The following is a 10,680-nucleotide window of genomic DNA, read 5'->3' as shown; positions in this document are numbered from 1 at the left end:
CACTGTTAGTTTTACTGTATATGTCGTTTATAGACTTATTGTTATATAGGTTTTGATATTTCAACTGTTATCCGATAATAAAATACGAATTACTAATACCGTAAAACAACTAGGATCTACCTACTTTATAATCTGTTATATTTTTATAAAAATTATGTTGGTGTGTAAGTCTTAAAATTACATTTTGTTTCAAAAACTCAAAACATGCTCCAAAAACTCTAAAATGCTCTTAAAATGAAGAAAATGACCTAAAACTAAAAAATCCAAAATAAACTTTCTTATTTTCATATAAAGGTAGAATAATTAAATGTATGACAATTCGAGCAATCGCACAGTAACTTTGGAAAACAATGCAGTGCATCAAAATCTCAACCTTAATTATTACTTATAATTATAATTTTTATTAAAAATATTCAATTTTCAAACTGGAAATGGTTGAGTACCTAATCAAGTCTAAGTTTTGTATGTAATTTAAAATTTGCATGTTTTTAATAAAGAATTTCGATTTTTATACCGTATAAACTGTGTATAATCATTTTACAATACCGTTTACAATTTTTTATTTTTTTTTTATTTTAAGTAATAACCCTAGGCAACAAAGACCATTAAGATTGATTTATAAAAAAGTATTTACAATAAAAAAGAGATTATATAAAACTTGTACAGTGATTTATTTTACAACTTATTTATTAACTTTGAAGTGATGATGAAATTGACTATTACATTTGTTACGTCTTGGGATTTGCTCATTGATGTGGAGATGTGCTCTGAAAGATTGGCTTTTACTCAGAATTCTTCATATACAAGGTATTCCGTAAGTATATGTTTGATACTTTGGTTTACTCAGGATGAAAGATAAATAGGTGGGTCTTCTTTGTTCATAATTATACAACAATTTATTATACCATAATTTAATACTAACAGCAGGTATTCTACATTTATACATTTTATACACGTATAATACAGTAAATAAAAAGCCGTATTTTTACATCACTAATATAATTAATTAAGTAATTCATTTTACTATTAGTAATACAGTACATTGAATTAATGTTTGCCAAAAACATTGAATTTTAAAATGTCATTGTGTGCATATAATAATATACGTTAAAAGTTCCAAGTCAAACTGGTGAAATTCATTGGAGTTTAATTTAAAATGCTTGTACATTTTTTTTTTTTTGTGTTCCTATAATATAAGCAATAGGTGACAACTTAAAGTATCAACAGTTATTTGTTTTTAAATTATAAAAAAATAAAGAAAACAATTTAGTCAAAAACTGGTTATTTAAATATGTATGTTTTATTATTATTTTTTTTTTAACAAAAAAAAAACACATTGTTGCAAAATGAATACATCATTATTGTTCCATTCCAAATTTAAAATCAACAATAAGGCTAGGTTTTAAGATGGTGATAATGTATTTATTTATTTGTTATGCAATTAAAAATAAGTTAAATTATAATAGAAACTTATTTATTTCCTGCATTTTTATTTTAGCAATATTGTTTTGAATATAAACACTCAGAAACAGATGCTATTAGTTAGTACTAATTTATTGTCGTTTATTATAGTCATAGTGAATTTATGTTGTACATGCCCGAAAAGTTATTCGAGAGCACATATTATATTTGCCACAGTTTTAAATTGATAAAATGTTACTATATTTTAAATATTAATAAAATTACTATTAATAGATAAGCTTACAAGCAAATTATCAAGTTGGTAATAACTAATAATAATAAAACAACCACTGAACCACATGTTATTATTAAAAATATTTATCTCCAATTTAAATAGGTACCTATTGAAACATTTAACTTTGGACACTAATTATTATTATTCAATAATTAACAACTCAAATAAAAGTAATTATTGCATTGGTAAAAGTAGGTAAATTATTGATTATCGTTATTTTTGATCAAAAAATATATTTATGATTTTATTAACTTGAAGAACACATAAAAAAACAACTAAAACTGTACATTTTTTTTATAAAATGAACTTGTACCTATAGCTATTAATAGAAATAAAACATTATATAACAATTAAATAATATGGATACATAATATTAATATTTCTAAAACTACTTATTTTCCAAACACGCCAATAGTCTTTGAGTCTTCTTTTCCTTCAGAGTACTTTTGGTGCCAATCCAAGTTTCTTTGCATTATTGTCTCACCGCGGTCACGAGCTCTCTTGCCAGTAATAATCATTGCAATACAACCCAATATTATAAAGAACATTGTATAATTAGCCACTTTGATTCGTATAATAGAACGCACTTTGTTCCATACTTCAGGTCTATATAAAATAAGATCATATTTAATTAGTTAAATATTATTGTTTAGAGTAGACAATTTACCTTATGGTTAAGTTTAAAGTAATATTTTTACCCTAAAATGTTTTAGATTTTGAGCGGAAAAATGAATGCATAAGTTTTACAATATATGTTTATTTTTGTTTGTAAAGAAACTTTTATAGCAGAAAAAATACCTTATCTTTAAAATAGATTTTGCTTTCTAGTAAGCTATTAGAAGTAAAAAATTATATTATACTTTGTGCTTGGTGGAAGGGGAGCAAATCATCTAAGGAGTTAAAACATTTTTTTAAACATGATATAATTTTCAAAGAATTTTTATTTTTTTGTGCTATGAAGTTTTTAATTTTTACTTATTTTTTTTTTATTATTAATAAAATATACAATTTTTGTTTTTACATCAAAAACAATAGAAATTTAATATAATATTCTTCATAAATTGTATTTACAGAAATTAAAAACTATCAAAATAATACAATAATTGTTTTCATAAACACGTGAAGTTAACATTACATTACATGAAAGTGCAATTAAGTACTTACATAACAATATAACATAAGTACCTAAGAACCCATTATAAGTACCACTGATTAAATATACATTTATGTACATTGTACATTGTACATGGTACTGTAATTTATTATCAATATTTATTTATTTATAAAGACAGTGTCTTATTTATAGACATTGAGGAAGTTGCCTAATAAATTTATGGATGGAAATAATAAATTATAAGTGAATTTTAAATTTAAATTTAAGTCACCTAGCTATGAAAAAAATAATATCCTGCAAAACTTATTAAATATGAAAAGAAAGGAACTACACTACAATTTAATATTACTATGTAAAGATATATTATAAGATTTGGAATGAGGAAATCAATATTAATACCACTTTATAAAAAAGAGACAAAATAGAGTGGACTAGACCCAAGTGAAATAACTACAAGTTACATTATTATATAAGTATTCTTTGTTTGTACCTACATTAATATGAGTGAAAATTAAGACAGATATTAAACAATGAAATGCATACGTGACATGATCTGGAACATCTTTCAGTGACGGATATCGTTTAGCCCAGACACATAAGATTTTTCTTGTATTTGTTAGTGGATACTTGATATCTAAAAAAATATTCAAAATTAAATTTATTCTATTCATTATTTAAAATTTAAAATATTTTATTATTTGTATTCTAACATATAGCTTTTAAATTGGTAATACATTACTCACAGTTGATTCTCAATGTTAAAATTAAAAAACATATCATCAAACTGTCTAATACATTTTTTTTTTGTTTACTTAAAATTCTGAATAATTTTAATTTGAAACTATTGAACTTTGAGTTATTGAGAGTTGACTTTATTTTGTACTATTGATTACCAACTGGTATCTTTATGTTACCTATTTCAAAACAGATTTATAGTTTTCTAATGATTATTCTATCTACATGATTACATTATTTCAAATTTAATAGTACAGATTAAATAAAATTTTGAATCCTGAATATAATTAACATTAATGACTATTATTAAATCATACTAGTAATAGCAATTATGATAGGTGCACATATATTTATGTAACATTTAAATAGTGGGTATAATTGTTTTTTTCTTACCAATAAATAAATTAATGACTTAATTAATTAATCAACTTATAACAATTTTAAATTATTTAGTTTATAATTATATACTTCTGTAGAGCTTATAAAAAAGGAAAGATAAAATAAATATGTTTTTGTAGAAAAATATCAATACTATTGATTAAATTCACCTATTTGCATTATTACAAAATAATATGTAATATTATTATGTAAAACATTAACTTATAACCCTACATCAGTTAACTCAATAACACTATTATATTAAATTATTACCATCATTATTACTAAACTAATTTTTTTAAATAAATTGTGTATAACTGTGATCTATGGAAAACTATAATTAATTTTTTAGATAAAAATATATTGTATAGAAATATTTAAGTTATTAAGTATTTCATATTTTAATATTAAAAACAACATCTACAATTAAACTCTAGAGAGATAGGTTTTTTTCTAGTAGATTACACGTTTTTAGTTATTTTACTTATTTTACTTAATGCCCTTTATTTTAGGACGTTTAGGAAAGGGGTGACCCTATGTTTATTTTTTACACCAACTTACAATAATAAATTCAATAAAGGGTTGGGAAACAAACCAAGACGATGAGCAATTATAGTTTATTATATGGATTAACTAAATAATAAATTTTAAAGTAAATTTACTTGAATTGAATGAAGGTGTTGCACTTGGATTTGTAGGCGGGGGATTCGTTGGAGTGGTACTTGGGGTAGTATACTTTTTAGTCAAGTTGAACAATCCAAATTTAACATTTTTTCCAAACCTCGGAATAAAATTCATGGTGTAAGTGAATATAGTACAGACGGTCACGAAAGTCAATAAACGACTGGAATACTGGTATACTTTCTAGCAGTCACGAACGCCTTGATGCCCTTAATAGGTAGTTAATTATTGTTGTTGACTGTTGTTAATAAATCATATAATCATAATAATAATAGAATTGAAAATTATCAGAGTGGATTGATAACGGACGGTACAGCTGATTATTTGGCCACTGATAACAATATCAGATTTCACGTTGCCGCAATCAAAATGAAATCGTGTTTCGGCGGCTGGCGATCGGTGAATGTGCTAACCTACTCATGTGGTAATTAAAATAGTTTTTCTTTTTCTCTTCGAAACATAATATTATAAGTTATATAAGTATTAAAAACTGTCATTACGCTTGAGCGCAAAATTTGTGTCGACAACGTAATTGAATTTACCAGTTATGTCCGCGTCATTGGCAAACAGAACGTGCGAAACGGCAGGATGCGGTTCACAAGCTAATCTTCAATGTCCCACCTGCATTAAACTTGACATCCCGGGTTCCTATTTTTGCTCTCAGGTAATCTTGTTAATGATAATTTTTCTATATTTTGGGACATTTTCCCATCGTGTGTTGTTATTCTTAATGCTGTGTATGTCATAAGCAAATTACCGAATGGTTATAATCAAAGTTTTAATGTGTACAAGTATAACTACATAAGTGACCCATACATGGTCTGTTTTATTTTCTGTTTTACTTGAACAGTTCGACCATTCAGATAAATCTTGTCGTGATCAAAACTTGATTTTTTGATCAAGTGCGACGACTTGCACGACGGTCTCTGTTACGACAAGTTTGCATGAGTTGTGCATGCATATTATTCAATTCTGTTTTATTTGTATAAACTTTATTTTAGCTAAACACAAACCGTTTATGAGGTGCTTCACAGATATAATACTAGTAATTAATTTCATACAACAAATGAAAAGGCAATATTTTTTACGCATCCTGACTTTTTATCCAATTCAAGTACCTTTTTATACTATTATATCTTTGATGATTTTTTTCAATAAATACCTACAATAAGTAAATAAAATGTTAATTTACAGAAAATCAATGTAATAGTATATTGTAGCTATTATGGTAAACATACCTTATATTAATGGCACTATGATAAATGTAACCTTCTTTACCTATCTAGTACAAATTATTTGAACACAATATGTTGGTATGTTTAAATTATGCAAAATATAAAAGAGATTTTTAATAAATATCTATTCAATATTGACAAAGTTAATAATAACCAAATAAAGTGTACTAATACCTGAAATATTTTTTAAGTTTGTTTTTTTAACAGTCTAACCAAGTATATAAATAAATAGGTACCTTCATAGCTACAAGTAATACATTTTTAAATAATATATTTCTAGAATTCTAAATAAATTTATAGAATAATTTACAATTTTGTATTTTAAATTTTAAAATTAACCTTATAATTACAATTTTTAAACTGAAAAAATAAGCTCTTAACTTGTTAGATAATAGTAAACAAATGTATTATTGTTTAAGTATCAATATTTTATGTCTTAATTAAAATGTTTACATATTTTGTTTATTTTTTAGGAGTGTTTTAAGGGAAACTGGTCTACACATAAAGCTCTTCATAAAGCTGGCCGTAAGTAATTTCTTATACTTATAAAAAAAATGTTTGTGTTTACTTATTTAATGGTTAAGATTTAATTATTTGCATTATTAAATGTTTAAAAACAAAAGTTAATTATATCTAATTAAACATTAAAATATATTCAATATAAAATTTTGCTGTAATCTTACAACATATTATTTTAATTATAATATTTAAAATAATTTATTTTATTATCCAAGAACACTACACAAATTTCCTCCACATCTAAAAATCTAAGGCAATGTTTAATGATGGTATTACACCGGTTTGATATTAGTCAATCAGCAAAAAGTTGATAAATGTCAAATAAAAGTATCTGTTGATCGTCTAACAATGAATCAGTAAACCAGATTAACCTTGAGGAAGAAATTTAATTTTATAATTAAAAAATATGTATTTGTGTTACCTAATTAATATTATTTTTCAACTTTATTACAGAAAATTCAAATGGTATTATTGAGCCATTTAATCCATGGCCGGATTATGTATTTACAGGTAAAATTAATATTACACCTTTACACTTATCATATTATATTTAATTATGTTGTGTTTTAGATTCTGAACAAAGCAATGGGTGTAATGATTTTACAATGATGTTTTTTTTTAATTTTATTTTTTATTCAAGTGCACCAAAAATAAGTTGAAATAAAAATGCTTTAAGGTGGGTTTTGTATAGAAAATTGAATCAAGTTTGTACTTTATAGAGGTTTTTTTTATAATTTGAAAAAATTAAGAAAAAACGGCAATTTGTACATTACCAGATTTTAACTAAATTAATTTTTTATTTTGTTATAATTTAAAAATAAATAACCACAGAAACCTGAAATATTCACAAGTTTTTATACTATCAATTTCTATGTATGGTATAATATTCAAAGTAATTTTATTTTTTTTAAGCTATTTATTTAATTTAATTTTAATAAAAAATGTATGAATAGGTAAAAATTCTTGATAATGTAATACAAGATTCCTAAGAAGTGGGTTCAATTTCCAATTAAAAAATATCAAAAATTATAGTCATAATAATATTGTATATGTATTTCAATTTAAAAATTTGACAACATTTGTAAAAGTCTCGAAAAATAAGTTATTTAACCCTAAATAAGAAATGAAAATATGAATATCTAGTGAATATTTCAAGTATTATTGTTATTATTATTATTATTATTATTATTCGTTCTTGAGTCAAAACAAAATCAGTTTTTTCAAAAATTGGATTAGCGTAAACTTCCTGTTTTTACTAAAAAAATTTTTTTTTTATTTTAAGATAAGTACTGGTAATTTTTACTTTTGACCTCTCCAAAGTACAAACTATATTCAATTATCTATTCAAAACCACTCTCAAAGTTGAAATTTAAGCATTTTATCAACTACTTACATATACAAAAAAAAATAAAAATTGTAAAATCAATACATTCATCGTTCTGCTCAAAATTTAAAATCATAATAAATACACCATACTGAAAATAGAAAATTAAGCATTAATTTAACACTCATTAACTTGTCTATTATGATCTATATATTATTTATTACTTATTATTATAGGAAATTGTAAATTTGAATACATATTCATCACTCAAACATTAAAAAAATTATTTGCATTTTTTTAGGTCCACTAAGACCTCATAGAACATCTTCTGCACGTACTGTTCCTGGACACATACAAAGACCAGATTATGCTGATCATCCTGATGGAACACCTTTAAGTGAACAATCAGTAAAATTATCATCACATATTAAAGTATTAAATGATGAGGAACAAGAACAAATGATAATTGCTTGCAAGGTATTTAAATACTTGAAATTCCAAATATATAAAATAAAAAAAACTTAATATGTTATTAAATTAAAACTATAAATTCAAATAATGTGTCAAAGACAAGGCCGTACATTGAGAGTTCAACCTCCTCCTCCTCCCCGATTTTTTTTTTTTTTGTTATATTATGTTAAGTTTTTAGTGTAAAATCCCTCCTGAAATCAATTTCAAGTTACGGCCTTGGTCAAAAGTATCCTATTGTTAATTTTATTTTACTTTTAAGCTTGGCCGAGAAGTATTAGATGAAGTGGCATTAATGATTGATGTTGGAATAACAACAGATGAGATTGATAGAGTTGTGCATGAAGCATGCATTGAAAAAGAATGCTATCCATCACCATTAAATTATTACAAATACCCAAAATCATGTTGTACATCTATAAATGAAGTTATATGTCACGGAATACCTGACATGAGAGCTTTAATTAATGGAGATATTTGCAATGGTTTGAGAAATAATTAAAAAAATTAAAAATCAAATTTCTCTAATAATATTATTTATTAAATTTTACAGTTGATGTAACTGTATGTCATCGAGGATATCATGGCGACTTGAATGAAACATTTTTTATAGGAAATGTTTCTAAAACTGCAGAAAAATTAGTGAATGTTACTTGGGAATGCTTAGAAAAGGCTATAAATGCAGGTAAAATAAATATATTATTTAATAACTAATTATTTTAAATCTATTAAAAAAAATAACTTATTGTACAGTTCAACCGGGTGAAAAGTATAGAGAACTTGGTAATATAATACATAAACATGCTCAATCCAATGGATTTTCTGTCGTAAGAAGCTATTGTGGTCATGGTATTCATCAATTGTTTCACACATCTCCTGGAGTCCCACATTATGCTAGTAAGTTTTACAAATTTTGATAAAAAGTGAATTTTTGGTTAATTCTAAATTATATAATTGATTTAATAAATTAAACAATTTTAATATAATAGAAAACAAAGCTGTTGGTGTAATGAAACCTGGACATACATTCACAATTGAGCCTATGATATCACAAGGTAAGTTAATTTTAATTAATTTTAATAAAAAAACATGTTTAACAAATTAACTTATTCTTTTAAAATATATAATTATGTGACATTATTTCATGTTAACTACCAAACTTTTGAATTTAGTCACTTAAATTCAATAATAGTGTAAATTAAAATGTATTTTGTTCCAATTTTAATATACATAACTTTTACATTGTATTATTTAATATATTTTTGTATACGTTATTACTAGCTGAATAAAACCTAGTTTTGCCTATGTATATTCTTAAAAAAAATGTACCAGCAATTTAATAAAACTAATTTTATTTACGTGTTATACAATTATTTGCATATTATTTTAATTACTTTGTATGCACTAAGTTCTCAATTTACATATCATTTTTATTATATTTTAAAAAACATTTGTTTCTAGAACAATACTTTGTTCAAAACCTTGTTATTTCCGTAAATAATTTATATATAACACAATTTGTTGTTTTATATTTTTTAATTTTTATGTTATGCTACATTTTTGTTAATTATGCATTGTAATACAATCTGTAACCAATGGCAACTATTTAAATAAACAAAAATATATTCTATTTTCCTAAGCCAAAACTAAATTCATGTGTGAATTGCTTTATAGCAAGCTATAAGGGGTTTAACTTAGAGTAATATCTTGAAACTATGATTATTGCCATTTTTAACTTATATTGTATTTTATATTTTTTCCTTCTTATCAATTTACTTTTTTTAAACATAATTGTTTAATTTAAACTTACAGGTAGTTGGCGGGACAAGTGTTGGCCAGACAATTGGACAGCTGTGACCGTGGATGGATTGTTATCAGCACAATTTGAACAAACATTATTAGTTACTGATACTGGAGTTGACATTTTGACCAAACGTTTGGGCAATAATGGATTACCATATTTCATGGACAAAAAATCCTAATAAGTGAATTATATTATATATTACAAAATAAATGAATTTAAACTTATGTAAAAATATTAATTTTATTAAATTGTATGTGAAAAAATAAAATAATATATTGATGCTGAGTAAACATTTGTATTTTTTTTGTGTTCACAAATTTTTGGCAAAACTTACTGTAGATGAACTATTACTTTTATCCTATTAATTAAAAATATTAATCCTAATTTGTACACCAAACAAAGTGTTATATTATATAACTACACAATTAAATTTAAATAAATTATTCACATTACACAATTTATATTTTTAGTCTTATTAAATCTATCTTTCTTTATTACCATTGATCAGCTAATAATCCAAATTTTCATTATAAGTGTTATAACTACTGCATCACTAATAATTGTACACTATAATCTACACAAGGACCTTGTACTTATTTGTTTACTAAACCATGTTTTCATTCTTGTTTATAGTTTATTAAAATTGAAAAAAGTAATTGAAATTTAGATATTAGAGCAAACTGTTAGGATCAGAGACATATTTAGGGGGGGGCTTGGGCCCCGGGC

The 10,680-nt window shown here is 24.2% G+C and overlaps 2 protein-coding genes across 2 annotated transcripts; one reads left to right on the top strand and one right to left on the bottom strand.

The window, feature by feature from the left end:
- Positions 1-1,761: 1,761 nt before the first annotated feature.
- On the bottom strand, positions 1,762-4,868 carry LOC132932191 (UPF0389 protein CG9231). Its single transcript, XM_060998440.1, has 3 exons — positions 4,586-4,868; positions 3,354-3,444; positions 1,762-2,302 (listed from the first exon to the last, which is right to left on the bottom strand). Exons 1-3 carry the CDS (start codon positions 4,719-4,721, stop codon positions 2,089-2,091), a joined length of 441 nt encoding a protein of 146 aa, XP_060854423.1. The 5' UTR covers positions 4,722-4,868; the 3' UTR covers positions 1,762-2,088.
- Positions 4,869-4,965: 97 nt separating this feature from the next.
- On the top strand, positions 4,966-10,244 carry LOC132932189 (methionine aminopeptidase 1). The gene is made up of 9 exons (XM_060998439.1): positions 4,966-5,268; positions 6,313-6,364; positions 6,812-6,868; positions 7,984-8,159; positions 8,413-8,635; positions 8,704-8,835; positions 8,904-9,047; positions 9,140-9,205; positions 9,963-10,244. The coding sequence occupies exons 1-9, from the start codon at positions 5,152-5,154 to the stop codon at positions 10,130-10,132; spliced, it is 1,137 nt and encodes a 378-aa protein (XP_060854422.1). The 5' UTR covers positions 4,966-5,151; the 3' UTR covers positions 10,133-10,244.
- The last annotated feature ends 436 nt before the right edge of the window (positions 10,245-10,680 follow it).

The sequence above is a fragment of the Rhopalosiphum padi genome, chromosome 1, assembly GCF_020882245.1.
Source record: "Rhopalosiphum padi isolate XX-2018 chromosome 1, ASM2088224v1, whole genome shotgun sequence".
NCBI lineage: Eukaryota > Metazoa > Arthropoda > Insecta > Hemiptera > Aphididae > Rhopalosiphum > Rhopalosiphum padi.
This window is presented reverse-complemented; position numbering and strand designations above follow the sequence as displayed.